At 48.0% G+C, this 19,345-nt stretch overlaps 5 protein-coding genes across 5 annotated transcripts; 2 read left to right on the plus strand and 3 right to left on the minus strand.

Moving 5' to 3' along the window:
- Nucleotides 1-2,081: 2,081 nt before the first annotated feature.
- ColSpa_04476 (putative oxidoreductase) lies at nucleotides 2,082-3,224 on the minus strand (the record flags this gene model as incomplete). The annotated part of the gene is made up of 3 exons (XM_049270688.1): nucleotides 2,082-2,452; nucleotides 2,554-3,084; nucleotides 3,173-3,224. 3 exons carry the CDS (start codon nucleotides 3,222-3,224, stop codon nucleotides 2,082-2,084), a joined length of 954 nt encoding a protein of 317 aa, XP_049126645.1.
- A 1,901-nt stretch (nucleotides 3,225-5,125) lies between these two features.
- On the plus strand, nucleotides 5,126-5,691 carry ColSpa_04477 (uncharacterized protein; the record flags this gene model as incomplete). The annotated part of the gene is made up of 2 exons (XM_049270689.1): nucleotides 5,126-5,291; nucleotides 5,345-5,691. The coding sequence occupies 2 exons, from the start codon at nucleotides 5,126-5,128 to the stop codon at nucleotides 5,689-5,691; spliced, it is 513 nt and encodes a 170-aa protein (XP_049126646.1).
- Nucleotides 5,692-6,647: 956 nt separating this feature from the next.
- On the minus strand, nucleotides 6,648-7,607 carry ColSpa_04478 (acetylxylan esterase A; the record flags this gene model as incomplete). Its single annotated transcript, XM_049270690.1, has 1 exon — nucleotides 6,648-7,607. The coding sequence occupies one exon, from the start codon at nucleotides 7,605-7,607 to the stop codon at nucleotides 6,648-6,650; it is 960 nt and encodes a 319-aa protein (XP_049126647.1).
- Nucleotides 7,608-8,365: 758 nt separating this feature from the next.
- On the minus strand, nucleotides 8,366-9,574 carry ColSpa_04479 (U3 small nucleolar RNA-associated protein 6; the record flags this gene model as incomplete). Its single annotated transcript, XM_049270691.1, has 1 exon — nucleotides 8,366-9,574. One exon carries the CDS (start codon nucleotides 9,572-9,574, stop codon nucleotides 8,366-8,368), a length of 1,209 nt encoding a protein of 402 aa, XP_049126648.1.
- Nucleotides 9,575-12,608: 3,034 nt separating this feature from the next.
- ColSpa_04480 (bromodomain-containing factor 1) lies at nucleotides 12,609-15,536 on the plus strand (the record flags this gene model as incomplete). Its single annotated transcript, XM_049270692.1, has 4 exons — nucleotides 12,609-12,700; nucleotides 12,820-14,515; nucleotides 14,765-15,112; nucleotides 15,165-15,536. The coding sequence occupies 4 exons, from the start codon at nucleotides 12,609-12,611 to the stop codon at nucleotides 15,534-15,536; spliced, it is 2,508 nt and encodes an 835-aa protein (XP_049126649.1).
- Between the last annotated feature and the right edge of the window lie 3,809 nt (nucleotides 15,537-19,345).

Raw genomic sequence — 19,345 nt, forward strand, 5'->3', positions numbered from 1 at the left:
TTTGAACGAATGTAAGGAGTGAACGACACTGTATAATGAGTGACTGTAAATTACAAAGGAGTGTAGAGAGGCTGGGTAGTCGAAGGACAAGGCCGCGAGTGCATTGGAAAAAGTGCATCAGGAATAGTGCGTCCCGCGCGCATGGAGTACTTATATACGTAGAATCGATGCCGTCTTAATTTAGCATCATCATACCGGCTGTTGCGGCCCCAGTTGCTGTTATGAAGTCCTTTATACCTCGTAACTTTCGACAGCGTCATCAGGCAAGTCTGGGGCAGAGCGCATGGAGTACCTATATGAATAGAGTCGATCCCATCTTGATTTAGCATCATCCACCGGCTGTTGTGGCCCAAGCTGCCGTCATGAACTTCTCCATATCCCTTAACTTTGACAGCATCATTAGGCAAGTTTGGGGCAGAGTCGTGCCATCTACACTACCGGGCTATAAGTCTGGGCACAGCAACAAGGATAGCCCAATCAAGAGCTAATTACAGTGGGGTGGTAAGACAGAGAGGACTTCTGGTGGTGCCCTGTGAAGTGACCCCAAGGTAATGGTTTCCTTCTGTGGATGTTGATTAGGTTATCCTTATTGCTGTGTCCAGACTTATGACCCGGTACTGTAAACTGTAAGCCACTAGCATATACAACTTGTATCTCTTAGTCCACCGAGCCCTCGCCGTCGGCTGTTATTTTTAGCGACTACCAAGACGGCCGGCGTGTGCCGCTCATCAATTCCAGACCAAGGGAAACCTTACTGTCTGGCGTGCCACGGCCCAGAGTTCGCAGTTCTGTCGTAGCGCAGCCGACGCTGCCGTTAGGTCTAACTCATGACTCGTGGTACTAAGAAGACCCGAAACACCTTAGGGCGTAAATTCCTCTCCCGAACATAGTTACGCATTTGTCTTGCAGACTGTAAAATCCTCGTAAAAAGACCAAAAGAGGACCCGTGCGCAGTGGTTCAAGGACCAAATGACGCGGTGATCCCTGTCAACGTAGCAGTCTCGATCAAGGTCTTTGTGACCACTGGCCACTGCTTACAAAGTCAATTGGTTTGTTTCATTAGTATTGTTATTGATCAGGATTCTATTATTGAGGGAATTTTATCGTCTCTCTGTGTTGTATGCGGTTGGTTAAAGTGTTGAGTAGACAGTCGTTCCATGAAGTTCATTTTCTGCGTTATGCTCCTTTGAAAGGTGTGTCGTCGTGGGGCCGTGAAGACACACTTGGGTTCTCATTCAGAGCTACTTGGCGAGGCTCAGCAGACTCACCATTTGAACCTGAACACATCAAACACTATGGCTTGCATGTTGCACCAACCTATCTAGTGCATGCTATTTCCTCGACCTACTTAATAGTTGCGAGGTTCAACGCAGCGAATCATTGGAGAAACCGGCGACCTAGTCCGTGCATGACAGCTTGCATGGATTAACCAAGGGGCATCGTCACAGTCCAGTCTCGTTAATACCCAAGGCGCATTCTCTTACCCTTTTCAATGCGTCAGTAATCACAACTAGACAGCAAGGGATCAGTGGAATTTACAGTCGTGTGCGGTTCTCTTGAAACCTGAGTGTGTGGACCTGCCGCATTTTCTTGTGGTCCAAACAAAATCTCCTTAAAATGGCTTGGTTGTCCACCAGAAGATTGCAAAAAGAAATGTCGTATCATCGTCGAATCAACACTACAAAACGTATCTCAAGAAACTAGAAAGATATAAAGAGTACGGTTGTTGATGTTAGGCAACCGTTCTAGAAGGAAACATAACTAATTATATTTGGTGTTTTGCCAACGTTAAGCGTTGTCAATTCACCGGCGTCAATGATTCTTGTAACAATCCATTCATCAGAGACGATCAGTTGTTTTCGTGACATCAGGAGCTTAATACCACGGAAGTAGGGATACAAAACCGGAACATTTTCAAACCTAGATGCGCCCGCGGAATCTTGACAACACTAAAGCAGACTTCACTATATGACAGGTACAATTCTAGGGCAACCTTTAACGCTTTTATCTCTAATGTGTTCAAAAGTAGTACAACATGTTCAGGTGCTGGCCAGCACTTTATCAGAATACCATGGTTTTCTTTAGAAAGTCTTATTCAGGAATTCGCCACTTTTGTTGACCAAGCCATCGTCAACCGCGAAACTCAGATCCTTGATCTCAAGCAGTGCCTTGTCCACTTCCTCGCACTTGTCCTTGATCACCGACCAAGCTGGTGCGCCAGTGGGAAGCCGGAGCGGAATGGCCTGCTTCCGAGCGACAACCTCATACATGGCAGCGGCGACATGCTCACTAGGCGCCCAGGTTGCCTGCATGTCTGGGCTCTTGACGTAACCTTCCAGCAGCCTGGTAGGAGTGTCAGGTGCCGTGTAAGCCGGGTGAGAAGAGAGCCATGACATGTTGTCGCCAGCGAAGTTGGTCTTTGTGCCACCGGGCTCGACGATGCAAAAGTGGACTATGCGAAGGATTCCGATCAGCCTCATGACGGATAAATGGGATGTATTTCCATCGCGTGCACAGCCTTAGACCCAGCAAAAAAGGGGGGTGGGAGCTTACTATTCCACTCAGGGCGCATTTCCTTGCTCAGAGACTCGGTGTAACCTTCCACTGCAAACTTGGAGGCGTGGTAAAACGCGCTGCCGGGGAACCCAGCGAAACCACCGATGGATGTGACGTTCAGCACCACGCCGCCAACCTGGCCGCTCTTGGGGTTCTCATCACGGAAGACGCGCACGGCGTGGGCGGACACCTGGGCGGTGCCCCAGAAATTCGTATCGACGATCTTGCGAGCCTTGTCCATATCTTCAGCGTTCGTCACGAATGACTCGGTATCACCCATCAGACCATAGCCTGCATTGTTGACAACAACGTCGATGCGGCCGAAGGTAGCGACCGCGGAGTCGAACGCGGCCTTGATAGATTCGGCGCTGTTGACATCCAGAGCTGTCAAAAGGACTCGAGAGTCATTTGTAGGGACAATGCCGCTCAATCTGGACACATTGCGTGCTGTGGCCACTAAGCGCTGGGTTGGGTGTGAAGCAACGATTTGTGCCAGAGCTTGACCCATGCCAGAAGAACAGCCGGTAACTGGGTCATGTATATTAGACACTCCATTGAGAGAAGGAAAGGGGTTCATTTGAGGAAGTTAGCTCAGTATGAATTCGATGGTACTCACTAAACCAAACTGCATCATCGGGCAGATTATAAACAGGCTTGAGAGCAGCCATCATGCGTTACAATGCTGGGACTAGATAGACAAGAAAAACTGCTAAAGAAACAGACTACTGTATCGAAGTGAATAGAAAAGAGTGTTGGCGTGTCTTCAGTTGTTGACTTCTTCGATTGTTCGGTTACTTAAACATAGCTACTTGGGAAACTGCGGCGGTATCGGGGATAGTCCAGGACATAAAGTATTGTATCCGGTCCTTAAGTCCGCTTTTGACTCCATAGTTCTTTCTTGCACGACAACATCATCGGGTACCTTACATAGCCATTCCAACAGCAATCAGCCGTTAGGACCAGTTTTGGCTTAGTGTTGACAGGCAGGGGGGTGCGTAATTATGGGATCGAAGTTAGCTTTACCTAGCTATTCTCCAATCACTGGGCAGAAGTATTCAAAAACTAGACTGCATATACAAATAGTTACTTTGAACATCATTGTATTAAATTTGTATTGTATGTACAGAGCTGTAATTCTAAAAGTTCATTACAGTCTTCTTAAACCAATCAATGATCTTTTGATTACCTTTTGATAGCGTGGCTTCAAGCACCCAAAACGTAATTATCGTCCGAAAATGTCCGAGATACTTCATGTCCAATGAAGACACTGCCTTCCGTCTAAGCAGGAGGCAGGGGCCACTCAAACCAACTAACCATGATGGCTCGCAACACGTATGAGGATTCTATCTAGCTCGTGATCACAAGTGTTTTCGGGATCTAGGTCAAATCGCGCTTGCGGCTCAACTATCCGTTTCCATGATATTGCGTAAGAACGTAACTTGAGACCGCATTACGACGACATAAATAAACGATATCATGGTCAAACAGCACATCAAGGTGGAAGTTGACTTGATTACGACGTGGACAATTAATGATCGCAAGATACAATGGCATAAAACATATAGAAGTCTCAGTTACGTATAGAGAGTGTCATAGACTAGGCCACGTCTTTTTGGATTCTTTTTTATTATTATCATCTGCAAAACTTGTTCACCTAATGTCGTCCATTTCACAGAAAATCCGAACGGCGGCATGTTACTAGACAGCTTGGTATCAATATCGAGGGCTGCCACGCTGTTGGCCTAGAAGATCAGTGCCGCCACCTCGCTGCAAACAACCGCAACTAGGTTCTAATAGACATTTCCGCCGACACAAGGAAACATGGCCTTCGGCGGGAACTGAGACGTGCAGGCCCAAGCAACAGCCCACCCGGACCCCAGGGACCTGGGATCGCCGGTTGGATACGCGAATCTGGACTATCTACCGCGCTGTCAGCCAATCTTTTGAGACCGCAAGATCCAACATTACATAACTGACAGCCACTCTCGAGCTATGCGGCTCCCTAACAACCCCGAGAAGACAATGGTGAAACTACGCCTTTTGGCGCTTGTTCCCCAGACTCGGCGGCGCAACCCCTGTAATGGAGCAGATTTTGAGACGTTTCAGCGAATGGCCGTGGTGGAGGAGTGACCACCTGCGGCCTAAGACAGCTGGCAGGGTCAAAGCACCCCTGTTCTTCAAAAAGCTGTGACAGGCCAAAACTCCGCCTATTCTTCCCCTGGCCTCCTGTTTGGGCCGGGGCCGCTGTCACCTCAGATTTTTCGTATAACGATAGACAGGGTAATCAAGGTCACACGGAGTAGTCCGGATGGGGGCTTTGTAGACGTGCTTCATGTCGCATCAACCTTAATTTCTTCCTTAACGTCTCCAGTCTGAAGATGGCAGGAAAATAGTTTAAAGGTATCGTGACGCCCGCTCGGCTCAATGTCTCTTATCATGAAAATCATTCCATTCGCTCACTCAACTTCTATCTTGAATCTGATCTTCATTTTGGCTGGTCCTTGTATCATTTTAATACTCATACTATCCCACTTAGAGTTCGTCAAATCACTTTAACCTTTAGATAAAAATGAAGTTCACCACGGCTCTCTACCTCGTCCTCACCTCCTCGGTGGCCGCTATGCCCGCCGAGGATCTTTCGAAGCGTCAGGCCGTCAACCGCGGCTCAAATACTCTCGTATTCAAAGAGCAGGATGGTGTACCTGGAAACGAGTGCCTCACTTTCCGCAACAATGGTGATTTTGAAGATCGGATCAACACCTCATGCACCTGACTAACATCGTTCCAGGCGAGATCGTCAACGCTGCGTGCGTCAACACTGCCGCCGACAGACAAATCACGCCCTCGACAAGAAACGGCCAGGACGTGCTTCTCGTTCAGCGCTCGTTCAGCAATGGCTTCAGACCCGACCTCGTCAACAAGCAAGCCTGTGTTGGCTTCAACGGTACAGCCTTCCGCGCCGAGGACTGCGCTTCAAAGAACATCGAGTTCGTGGCCCAGCAAGGCAACAACCTTGTCGCCGCCAATGGCGCCTGCTTGAACGGCCACGATGACAAAGCGCAGGTTACTGTCTCTGAACAAGGCCAAAATTGCGCTAAATTCACCACCACTACCGTCACACCCACGAACCCGTAATGGGCTAAATTTAGCAAAATAGTCTCCGAACAAGAACGCTTTTAGATAATGAGAGTATATCATGCAATCGAGTATTAGAAGAGGGGTTGACGGAGCATAACACCAAGAAAGAATTCTCAACTGATTGGTACCATACGATGGGGCGAGAATCGTTGATCTCAATTGGCTGGCTGAAGGAGCAGTTGCCAAATCACCGATGTAGATATCCAAGGCGTCGTGTCCCCACCTCCACCAGTTGGCTAGTTTTGATATGCCCTGTGCTATTGTGACTTTACTGTAGTAGCAGTGCACGTTTGAGTTTCCGATTTCCCACTCCGGTTAACCGGAACCTGGATTATTAGTGGACATCTAGTATCCCGTAGGCCGGCTCATATATCGTAGTCCAGATGACAACCACCTATATGGAAGACTATAGCGGTTGTTCACGGCCGGAATTACAGAACAGGAGTTATGGGACGCGATTAACATCCCTTTCTGACCAATCGCGATTCACTACGAAGCTGGAGAATGATTGACTCTCTTTGTGCAAGGTTGGGGCGTCCAGAAGCAGCCCAAGCTTTACACTTTGGGCCAACCGGAGACCGTGAACCGTAGAGAGTATACAATCTACAACAGTGGTGAATACGGCAGCTACCTAAAGATCCTTTATGCTGACTTCCAGTAAGGCCACTTGGGTAAAGGTGGAATTTGCAATCGTCCAAGGGTAAGGCAAATTAGGGGCTTAGACAACCTAGAAAAGCACTTGAGCTATTCATGTATGTCCTTTGTGCGAAGAGAAGCACACGATCAAGTGTTGGAAAAACTGTCATGGCATGATGACCCCTCCTCTCCGTCTCCCCCTTAAGCTAGATCGGTACACACGTCAACATGAACATAGCTGAATCAATCTTCTCATAGGAGATAACTGCTTGAATCTGATTGCATCTCTCCTGCCACCACTCGGGCTATAACCGTCTTCAAGCATTTTTGACCCCCCGTCTTTTTACACAAGTCCCTGGCACGGGCAACGACTTGCGCGAGAAACAACTCTCGCCAACGCAGTCCAGTTCAAAGAACCTAATAACCTCATTGGGCTGGTCAGGGATGTTGTGATCAATGCCATGCGCCAGGAAAGCCTCGAATAACCCCCTGTTGCCATACACGCTCTTGGTCCATCCTTCGACCGGGTCATTCTCCACAACCTCCGTTGGTGTGCTCCCCACACCCAACACTGTTGTCCACATCTTGATCTCCTCGTAAAAGTTGGTCACATTCAACACATTGTCCACGTCCCCGTGAAAGACCTGCAGCTTCGGCCTCGGCCCCGCGTATCCCGGGTACGCGGCTTGAACGATGGCAGCCCACTCCTCGCCCGTGTGGGTAATCCTCCCATTTGCGCAGTCGTCAGACCACACCGCGAATCCATCGGCGGCATAGCACCCGAACGGCACGCCCGCGAACGCCGAGCCTGCAGCAAATATGTCGGGATACGCGCCGACAAGCACGTTGGTCATCATCGCGCCGGAGCTGACGCCCGTGACGAACACCCTATCCGGATCGAGGTCGTAGTTCTCGAGCGTCCAGCGGACCATGCTCACGATGCCCAGCGAGTCGCCGCCGCCCTCGTGCGAGAGCGTCTGCGGCGAGGACACGTCCCAGCAGTAGTCGGCAGTCCAGGGGGTTGAGGGGTAGATGGTGACGAAGCCTAGCTCGTCGGCAAGCGGACGCCAGGGCTTCGAGTTGAAGGCATCCTGGGCGGTGCCGTGACACCAGTGCGGGAATACTAGGAGGGGCGCGTTAGGGATGAGGGAGTCTGGGACATAGAGGTAGAAGGAAACGTTTGTGGGGTTGGGGCCGAAGTCGGTGATTTGTTGGAGGGAGGCGGCGGAGGCTAGGGCCGGAAGGAGGGCGGTGGCCCAGAAGAGAGGAGACAGCATTGTGAAAGTAACCCTTGGTTGGAGGTCTTCAATTGGGTGCTGGTGAGGATATCGAAAAGCAAACAAAGTCCTTGTAATGAAGTGGGCTGGCAGTTCATTTTATGGACTTTGGGAATAGCTACCCCAGCACCCCCGCGATCCGGGACATGCGGCTAACGGAAGGAACAACTCTTGATAGCCCTTCATAGTGTCTCACTCTCACTGGCTACGATGTCAATTGAGTCGATCGAGGTTGCAATCCTAGCTCGTGGTTGGCGGGGATGTTATTATAGAGGAGATCTGCAGTGGATCTGGACATGGAGGTTCGTGCCTCCGTATCCCAAAGGGGGAATGTGGAGCCGCGGTGAGCCGTTTCGCCGGGACTCATCGGCGAGAGATGCCCAAGAAACGCGGCTACAAAGTTCAATGGCCATATGAATGGGAATGAAGATCCAAGCCCAAGAAGCGGAAATGAGTAGACACTTCCGTTTTCGCATTTGATCAGTAGTCACTTAAGTAGGCTTGGTAACGTCAGTGTTGGATACCTCACCAATTCGATTCAAAGGGCGCACATGAGAAAGTGATATGGGCGATGCGATGTCACTCTTTTTCAGCAACTCCAGGTACCCTTTGATTTTGATGACCAAGAACTCCATATAACGCATCTTTTTGCCCTATTGCACAATATTATGTCAATTGTCGGCCAAGCCAAGTCTATGTGCCGTTCTAAGACCCCCTCCCCCCTCTACCGAGTCGCAACACCTGGAGCGACTCACCCCTTATTTTCTCTTGGTAAATGAGGAAGCAGTTTTCTGAACCTTAGCCGGCGGCGCGGCCTCCGCGTCGCTGTCATCGTCGTCATCCGAGTCTTCGACATCATCGTGGTCCACCTCATCTTCATCAACAACCTCCTCGCCCGAGCTCTCGTCCTCCGCCGCAGCAACATCTTCGTCATCATCTTCGTCGTCCGAGTCGCCGATGAAGCCGTTCGTGGCGGGGACCTCGTCGTCATCGTCGTCGGCCAGCAAGGCCTTCCTTGAGCCGAGGCCGTTTGCCATGTTGGCATCCTCCTCGCCGTCCTCCTCACCTTCAACGTAGATGGCGCCCTCTTCCTCGTCGTCCTCGGCGTCGTCAAACTGGTTTGCGCCGCCCCTGCGTTGCCGTCCCTTTCTCAGCTGCATTTGCGCCTCCAACATATCCAGTTTGCCCTTGAGGGCGAGTAGGCTAGGTAGGCCGCGCGAGCGCTCGCTGAGGACCTTTTGTAGAGAGACTAACCGCTCGAGGACCTTGGGCTGGACGGCCAAGGCGCCGCCGTGTGCGACAAGGGTCCACTTCACCCAGGTCATGAGGCTGCCTGCGCGACCGGGCCGTCTGTGGAACCTAGCGGCGAGCTTAGTGAGGAGAATGCCGGCAAGACTGCTGTCGAGGCGCTCAATCGTCTGCTGGATGGTCTCGAGGTGGGTGATTTGCAGGCAGGATTCGAGGAGGTCGGTGTCTTCGGTCTTGAGCGCCTGGGTGAGGACGGTGCTCAGAGAGGATAGCGATGGAGGGGCAAGGTTCTTTCTTGATGACTGCGAGACAACGGCCTTGCTGGAGTCTCCTTGTTGCGACAGAATCGCGGGAACGTCGATGGTGCCTCGTAGGAGTTCGCCAAAGGTGGGCGATCCTGCTTCCTCCTCGTCCTCTGCGCCCTCGGCATCGGCCTTAGGTTGTGTGGGGTTTTCGGCGGCAGTGTCCTCTTTGCCGTTCACCGTCTCCTTTGCGTCGCCGGCTTCGGGTGCCTCCATCTCCTCGTCTGAAACATCCTCTTCGCTATCCTCGTCGGAGGAAATCTCAATCGCCTCGTTGTTGCCCTTCATCACGGCTTGTAAAGAGTCCGTCGCGGAGACTGCCGCTCTGCTCTCGTCAATTGTCGTCTTGGACGCCTTGGGAGTGGACTTCACAACCGGAGCCGCAAATTTGCCGGATGATCTTCGCCTCGAAGACATTGTGACGATTGGGGTATCTTAAAGAAGTTGGGGTGGTGGTAATGTTGGTGGTGGGAAAAGAGGTGGGAAAAAGTCGTGATCGAGGTCCTCACCTCCAACAGCAATGAGAGACCTGCCTGAACTTTTTTTTTCTGCCGGCTGCCAATTTTTTTCGGTTCGGCGCACACGACCGCCCGCGGGGAGATGCTGACATAAGGGATTCGAGTGGGGCATCTTTGGGCGGTAGAGAGCCGACGATATACGGAGTCGGACCTTTGTATATCCGAGCACGTCCTTCGTGCTTAGCTAATGACCCAGACGAGCGCTTGGGCACCCACCTTGGCGTGTGCCCGTCACGTGGGCGAGCGCCGACTAGCAGCTGCCAGGCCTCTGCAGCCTGCACATGTCGTTAAAAGTTAGCCAGGGCCCAGAGTTCACTTCTCAGAAACCCAGTCCACAAAGCACCCGTTTTGATGCCTAGCATCCTCAAGGTAGCCTTTGCTCCCCAAACTCTCAATACGATTGTATTCTTTTTGTTTCTGGAGACTTACTCTCAGCCATACAGCTTTATGATGCCTTAGACACGTGCAACGACGAGCTTTGCAATGAGGCGCAGTGGCTGTGCGCCGAGCCTAAAACTTGGATGGAAGCTATTCGCGAAAACGCGGAAGCCTCAAGCCGGTGGCTGGACGCCGAACCAAGCAATCCAGGGCCAAACGAGGTCACCAAATGGCTGATTGGCTCATGGGAGCTGCTTCCCTCAATCCAGAGCTCTAAGCCACGATGATTGGTCAACATGCCGCTCGAGCAGGCGTGGACCCGTCTCGCTGTGCTATGCCACATCTGTCTCATCCAGATCCACCACTCGACCGTGATTGGTGAAAAGGGGTGCAGCTATCCCTGTCGCATGCCCTGGCCAGGGTAAACGGTCGAGCTGCGACTGGGGTCAGCGCGACTTGGCGGGTTCCTACAAATAAGAAGTGGCCCCGAATCCAGATTTTTGCGCTTTTTGATGCAAAAAAGTCCTGGAAAAATTCCAAAGGAAGCTTTCGGTCATCTGATCTGTCACGAGACCTGCACCAAGCACCGCTCCGGACAGTGCAGTTGTCGTTCTCGAGCTTGTCATTTTCCGGTACGTACCGATTTTGTTCCCTGTCGCATCCGATCCCAGCACGTCTTTCTCGTCCTCTTACTGCTGCCACCACCAACGCGACGCTTCGTCTCCATCGCGTCGACGCGTCGTGTTGCTGTCGGTGCTACGTTTGCGTCTTCATCCACACCTTCTCTCTACTCCTTGACGGACAGCGTTGATCCTGCTTCACCCCGAGCAAGGCATAGCAACACGCGCAAACCACCACAAGTCATTGCATTTGGGTCACGTCGTGTATATTGATCAGAAATGAGAAAACATGTTACTGCACTCCAGACCTGCTGCACCTCCAACGAACTGAATGCTGCTTCTCGCTTGGTCGTTTGGAATCCGTCGCGATGGCTGGCATTTGTTGCATTGGCTCAGTCGCGCATCATGTTCACCTCATTGCTCCACCAGCCTCGCTCACCTCTTCTTACACGATCGACGAGCTCAGCCACAGCTACTTTCCTTCTCCCGCAAGTCCGATACTGACCATTTCTTGCATGTTTAGATATCGCACACCGGGAGAGGGACAAAAAGTAAAGAAGACGTTGACAAAAGTCCTGTTAGCTACAGGTGAGTTGACGAAGACGTTCCGTTCACGCCGGCTCTCCTCGTCCCCCCAACACTCGTCCAACACGCCTTCCCGTGTCGCATCACACATTCGATATTTCCACCCGTCCACGGTCCACATCGCATCCCGGGCCCAGTCACATTTTCCAGCCTCGCGCCTTTAGTCCAAAACCGTGAGCACAGGCATCACCTCATTGGCTAGTGCCTTCATAGCGTGCATAAATATGCATTTTTATGTCACCCTCTGACCCCCTCCCCCCTGGTCCGCCCCTTCCCATTCAACTTGCGCTTCCAACCATTTCCTCGCAAATTCACGATCTCTTCCCTCTTTTTTTTCCCAAGTCCTCCCTCCTCCTACCCCCCTCCGACCTCCAACCTGCCTGACCTCTCTCTGGCTGGCTGGCCTCTCTTCCACCGCCCACACCCCCCAGTCGTCGATCACCCACGACGCATTGACCACCTCTTTCTGACCTTTCTCGCTGTCTGGTCTTTTCCTGCCCAACGAGTGCCACTATTCTTTTTCCTGCCACTGTTTTCAGGCCGCACCCCTTCTGTAGCAGTCGCCAGCCGCGATTGCGCGCTCTCGTCCCTCTCCCCCGATAAGGCCAGATAACCGGCTCTCCGGGGACCACCCTACCAAGCTCGCCCTTTCTCATAAATACCACGCGCCGCCATCTCGGCCAAAAACCACTGACGTGCACGCGATTTCCTCCGCTCAGGTCCCTCCTCCACCTTTCCGTATCGCCCAAAATTTCCACGGCAGCACCTTCCACACCCGCGACGCGACACGGCCGGATTAACCATTTCACCTCGCACCCCCATCTCATCGCATCATTGCCGCAACCGACGATCACCTCAGTCTGCGACATTGCGATCTAATATCAATTGCGCCTTGTCAATCATCGCCAGCGCACTCGCGGATTCTCTCCCCAAACATTTTCGCGCCCATCCTGATACTTGCATCCCTGGCAACTGTGGTCGCAATTGTCTTGCGCGCGCAGTCACGGATCGCGACGCACCTGTCCTGTCCCCAGCTTCTTTCCCTGGACGGCGGCATCTTGCGACTACACCTGCCCCATCAAGTGCCTTCCGCATCAATCACATCCTCGACGCGACTTCGCTCCTGCCCCGCGCCTGACCCTCCCAACCCCGCCGTTTGACAAACCGCTCTCCAACTTTCTCCTCAACCTGAAGTCCGAGAACAACGTGTTGCCAGGCTCCCGATCCATCGACATCGTTTATCCACATCACTCCATCGCCGTCATCCAAATACCACCTGCGCGCGCCGCTACTTTCATGTCGCGTCGCGCACAGTAACTCTGCCCTCACCGCAATTATCACATGGCAGTCATGGCGTCACCTCAGTCAGAACGCGCCACCTCGGATCAGAAGCCCACCGAGTCTACACCCGCCAAGGAGGACAGCAAGCCCGAGACTAACGGGTAAGTCAAATTCATGATTGGCGCGCTATATGCCAAATGTCGCAATGATATTTACGCTCGTGCTTGCGCGCATTATTTCTTTGTGAAAGAGACCCAACAGCTGACACAACCCCTCTTAGTCACGCTTCGCCTGCCGAGCAGACTGACGATAAGGCTGAGAAGCCCGCGAAGTCGCCTATCGTTAATGGCGACGGAAAACAAGATGCGATCAAGGCGTCGGATGATGCGGACATGAGTGTGTCAAAGGACAAGGACGCCGAAACAGACGCGCTTGCCAAGGAGTCATCTAAGGATGCTGACAAGTCGTCCGAGAAACCCAAGTCTGCAGAGCCCGAGGAGCCGTCGAAGGTGCAAAGCAAACCGGCAAGTCCTGCTCCTGCTGAGCCATCCAAGGATGTCGACATGCCTGATGCACCCGAGGCAAAGTCGGAAAAGGAGTCAAATGAGAAGACACACGACAAGACGGATGAGAAGTCGGTTGAAAAGACAGCCGAGGCCTCTGAGCCTGCCAAGAGCGCAACGGAGCCCAAGGACGTCGACATGACTCAAGAAGAGGAGAAGGTGAATGGAACCAAGAAGGCGGAGTCATCGCCCACTACGTCGGCTACGACGGCAAAAGAGGTAGATCTTCAACCAGCAAGCTTGTCGCAACTGGCTATTGACAGTGACAAGGACAAATCTTCGAAGCCTGCCGATACCGATGTGCCCATGACCGAGGCTCCGTCAGCAGCAAGCAAGGTCTCCCGCGAAAGAGAGGACGACGCCGACGTTGAGCCTGCGCCCAAACGCGCAAAGACAGATTCAAACGACGAGGCTTCGGCTCTGGAAGTCATCGAATCCACGGTGGAAGTGAAGCCTCAAGGCGCACAGGACGATCTGGCCAAGGGCGATGCGGCTCTCGATGACCTCCCCCTCTGGAACGACCCTGAGCGTGATCCCAAACCCCTCACGTCTCATCAAACACGAGAGTTTCGCAAGGTGTTGGCCGGAGTGAAGAAGACCAAGCACGGCGCCCACTTCAAGGACGCCGTGGTCAAGATGTGGCCCAGTCTCGCAGACAGCTATGTCATGCGCGTTAACAACCCCATGGACATTGGCGAGCTTGAGCGCAACCTGCGCGACAACAAATACAGCACTTTGCGTCAGTTCAAGGATGATTTGGGCAAGATTTACAAGAACTCGGTCATTTTCAACGGCATTAACAACGAGATCACGTTTGCTGCGCTCAGCGTTGTGAAGCTCGCTTGGACACGAGTCTGCGATGTGCCTTCCGCCGAACCCGCAAAATCGAAGCCAGTACCCAAGCCTTCGCGCCACTCCGAGTCACGAACATCCGCCCCTCCGCCTCCGGTCCGTAGACAGCCAAGCATTCCAGCTGCAAGCCCTCCCGCAAAGGCCGAGGCCGAGGCCTACGCCGTTCCTCCTGGAGGCGTGCCGCAGGTTCGCCGCGCCTCAACACAGAACGACTTGGACCGACCCAAGCGCGCTATCCAGCCCACCAAGAACCGCGACCCAGACTATTCCGCAAAGAACTTCAACAAGAAGAAGCTGCCAATTGAGCTCCAGTTTGCCTTCGAAGTTCTCAGCGAGTTGATGGACCCTAAGAACGCCCATTGCAACTTCGCATTCCTTGCCCCGGTTGATCCAGTGGCTCTCGCAATCCCGACGTATTTCACCATCATCAAGCGACCCATGGACTTGGGTACGATTATGACTAAACTCAAGAACTATGACTACCAGAACATCAAGGAATTCCAGACGGACATCAAGCAGGTCTTCAAGAACTGCTACAAGTTCAATCAACCAGGCCAGCCGGTCTATGAACAAGGCCAGCAGCTTGAGCTCATCTTCAGGAACTTGTGGTCAAAGAAGGACCAGTGGATTACCAAGCACACCCCCGCCAAACCAGTCTCTGACGGTTCGAGTCGTGAAAGCGAAGATGAAGCGGAGGAAGAGGAGGAAGAGGCGCCCGCCACCACAGTTGACAATGCGACCAACAAGACGATTCAGATGCTGGAAAAACGGCTGGAGGAGGAGACTAAGAACCTCGCGCAGCTTTACAAGACGGCCGACATCGCTGGTGATACCATGATCGACCTCTCGCAGTCTCTGATCAGTACCATTCGGTCGCGTATCTTGCAGGAGAAGCAGAACCTCGTGGCTCAGAAGCCAGCCAAGGCGGCAAAGGCGAAGCCGCCAAAGCCGACTAAACAAAAGGCCAGCAGCGCTCCTAGCAAGAAGGCTGCCGCAGCCGCAGCGCCGAAGAAGAGCGGAGGCGGTGTGTCCAAGAAGCCAAAGCAGCGCAACATGACACAGCCTGAAAAGGATGCAATCGCGAATGCTATTAACGATCTTGAGAGTCCACACATTGAACGCGCAATCGACATTATTAAGAAGGACACTGGTCAATCGGTATGAAAACTGGCGCTGCTGTTTGGGTTTCCTTTGCTAACATACGTCGCAGGAGAACAGCAGTGGTGAACTTGAACTCGAGATCGATCAACTCACCAATGAGGCGCTCCACAAGCTGTGGGATCTTTGCAAGAAGGCTTTGCCTACATTCGCCAACGGCCTCCCAACTGCGCCAGCTCGCGAGCCATCGCCTGTAAACAACGCTCCCTCCAAGTCGTCTGGCAAGTCCGCCAAGCCTAAGAAAAACAAGCCCATGAATGCCCAAGAACAAGAAGCCCGCATCGCTGAGCTCGAGAGGCTTCGCAATATGTACGATGGGAACCCACAGGGTGATCAAGAGCGCCCTGGCAGTTCCGGTCGTGCGAATGAAGCTCCTGTCCATGACAATGATAGCGAGTCTTCTGACGACTCGGAAGAGGAGTAATCCTATGCCATATGCAAGGGCTTATTTTGCGTCGAGGTTTTGACAAATAGTAAGAGGAAAAGGAGATGGAGAGAGGATGGGTGCGCCAGTTCACAATGACATGGACACGGCACTCTAGGAGCTCAAACAAAGTGCAACGTAGGGATCAGTCAGCTCGCGATGCTTGGCATCACTATCCTCGGCTGACACTTCTCTTCCAACCCGCTCTCTATGAGCGGCTTCTCTCCTGGTCTCACAGGTGGCGGTCGTGCTTGTCAAAGGCACAAGTCAAGTGGCGTCGGAGACAGACTTGACGAATGGCCGCAGAGCACAATTTAGTGATGAGGAGAGCGTTGATTTGCGGGCGTCGTTACTGGATGCCCACTGGGGAAGGCATCTTTCTTTGCTAGTCAGCGGCGACTTAGGCGAAGGCTAGCACTTTGAGTTGTAGAATATGATGTATAATACTCTTCGCCTCACAACATGTGCCTCGTGATGCTTGCCTCCGTAGTGTGATTTCGTGGTGGCGTCCAGCTGCGTAGACTTTTCGTGCCAGTTGCTCGGCCTCCGTCGGTGGCGAGAGTCTTTACAAGGTGGGACCGTGGGGGCGCGGGAACTGTTGTATAGAGACGTCTCAAAGGGACACCGATTACTTGTGATGACACCTAAGGGCGTGATCGATGACTGCGGTAAGAACTGAAATGTGCAATAAGAATTTCAAATGTGCAATAACACTAGCCATAAGTACCCTTTGAACTCAAATTATGTTATATTAGGCCTAAAATAAGAGGGTATATTATGATTATAGTTCTAGATTATAGAACTTTACGTTATTATATATTTGTTATATACTTTAGTAAAAAGAGACTTTATATAATATAAATTATTAGTTATTTTTTATTTTTTTATATAAATTCTTATTATATTTAAAACTTATATTAATATTATTATAGTTATTATTATACTTTAAAAATTATTTTTTTATTACTTATTATTATAATTAATTACTATAAATAATTTATTATAAAATTTAATTATTTTATTATAATAGTTATATTTAGTATTATTATAATAAAATATTAAACTAATAAAAATAAAGATAAAAGAAAAGTTATTAATAATAGTAATATTATAATTATATATTAAATATATTAAAAGCTTTTTTTTAGTTTAAATTATTATTTCTTATACTTTTTTTACTTTAATAAATAGTAATTTTAAGTATTATTAAAATAACTTATAAATAATATACTTTTATAACTATTTTAAAATCTCTTTATTAAATAAAAAGTACTTATTTATTTATTTATTTTATTTTATAATAGTAATTTTAATTAATAAGCTATTATTTACTTTTTTTATATTAGTTAATTAATTATATCTTTAGTTTAAAATAAAGTTTTATTATATTTTATAAAGCTTTATAAGGTATATATTATTCTTTATAAAAAAACTAAAGTCTTAAAAGAAATTAAGAATAATAAAAAACTAAGTAAATACTTTATTAGTTATATTAAAGTAGTTAATAATATATTTATTAGTATATATATTTTTATTATTATTTAAGGGAAGTAGTATAGTTAAAAAGGAATAGTTTTTTAAAATGTTTTTATTACTATTTATTTTAATAGTAGCTTTTTATTTATATTTATTAAAGCTAAAAGGTTAATTTATAATATTAGTTTAATTAATTTTATAAATATTAAAGGGTTTAAAGTCCTTAAAGGCTAGTATTTTTTAAGGGATATAGGGTTTAATACTTAGAATAATATTATTATTTTTTATTTAAAAACTTATTACTATTTATAAGATTTTAAAGATATAAATAAACTATTAGAAATAGCTTAAAAGTTATATAATTTTTAGTATAGTTATCTTTAAATAATTATTAAGTAGATATTTAGCTATTTAAAATAAAAATAAAAAATAATTACTTCTTTAGCCTTAAAGTATAACTTAAATATATAAGTATAAATTATTTATATAGTAATAGGCTTATATAACTTTTTATTTTATTATACTAAAAATAAAAAGTATAATAGTAATATAAAAAACTAGCTTAATATAAATAAAGTTAATAAAAAAACTAATAGGTAATATTTAAGTTAAAGTATAAAATAAATTTATAAAAAGATAACTAAAGTAATATAAAAATAGTAGTAAGTATAAAAGAAATAGGAATTACTATAACTAATTACTATAATTTATATTTTCTCTGTAACAGACGCTGACAGTGACATCGGTCGCAAGGACCCTTTGACTCTATGGCCTAACCAATTGACCCAATTGACCCAAAAGATCCGTCAGTGCTTGCACGCGTGCAAGCCCTGCTGTCAACACTGCTTATATGCCCTTGTGACGTACAACCATCGGGCTAGGGGAGTTGTGCTGTTACAACTATACCCCCTCCTAGGCTGCCTTGTCCCCAAGGCACACATAGGCAATGCAGACCCCCAAGGTTAGAGTTAGCGATGAGACGAGTCCTACCCCGCCTTTCACCAGCGCTCGCCTTGACAGCCAGGGACAACTACGGGAATCGAACTTGTGACGGCAATCAAGCCTTTCTTTGCCACATGCTAAGTCCAGCAGCTGTTAGTCTGACTGTACGCGTGCAAGCACAATTGTAATAGACGCTGATAGTGACGTTGGTCGCAAGGACCCTTTGACTCTATGGCCTAACCAATTGACCCAATTGACCCAAAAGATCCGTCAGTGCTTGCACGCGTGCAAGCCCTGCTGTCAACACTGCTTATATGCCCTTGTGACGTACAACCATCGGGCTAGGGGAGTTGTGCTGTTACATTCTCTTTTTAAATATTCTTTACTATTTCTTTAATAAAATTAAAGTTATAAGCTTATATAGCCTTATAAGCTATATTAAAAACCTTTTTTTAAGAGGTTAAATATGCTTTAATAAGTAATTAAAGCTAAAGATAAAGTAGTAAAACCTCTTATAAAGGCTTAAAAGCTTTTATTATTAAGTAACTAAATCTTATAGTTACCTCTAAGTTAAAAGTAACTTTATCTTATATTTTTATAAGACTAAAAAGAATCTTCTTTTAAGAGAATAAAGTAAAAGAGCCTTAAACTTATATTTATATTAGTAATTTATAATAATTAGTTATAGTAATTAGCTTATTTCTTTAATTAATTACTTAATAGTTAACTTAAAGTTCTAAGTTAAGTAATAATATTAAATAATATAAAAAAAACTTTTACTTTATTAACTTATAGTAAAGTAATATTAAAGAATAAATTACTTAAAAAATAATTAATTAGTAAAGTCTATTAGTTATAAAATTTTAATTTTATTTACTTTTTTTTTTAGTAGAAATAAGAAATAATTTTTAAGAGTTTATAATCTTTAAAAGTAAAGACTTTCTAATACTTAGTTAAGACTAACTAAAGAAGAGATTCTTTTTTTATAAAGATATTTATAGTAGCTAATAGACTTTAACTAAGCTAAAGAAAGCCTACTTTAAAAGTAACTTTAAAGTAAATAAAAGGTTAAACCTTTAAGTAATAGACTTTAATAAAAAGCTAGTTAAAAGCTATATACTAGTAGTTAGTGAAACTGCGTGGGATAAAGGAAGCCAGCAAGTGGGCAGTTGACACACAAACCACACCAAACACCAAGGTCCCAGTATCGTCACGAGTGCACCTGGAGTGACCGATTACCCCAAGTGACTACCCCAACGCCTAGACCGTGAGATACTACTCTTTTCAGGTCCTCCTTGGCCTGATCAGGGCCATGAGCAAACCAGAAAAGTGTATCCTTCACGTCTTGCAGTCTGTTCGGATTTGCCCTTGTTGCTAAGTGGTACGCATGT

Source organism: Colletotrichum spaethianum (assembly GCF_022836535.1).
Source record: "Colletotrichum spaethianum MAFF 239500 DNA, contig09, whole genome shotgun sequence".
NCBI classification, from domain to species: domain Eukaryota; kingdom Fungi; phylum Ascomycota; class Sordariomycetes; order Glomerellales; family Glomerellaceae; genus Colletotrichum; species Colletotrichum spaethianum.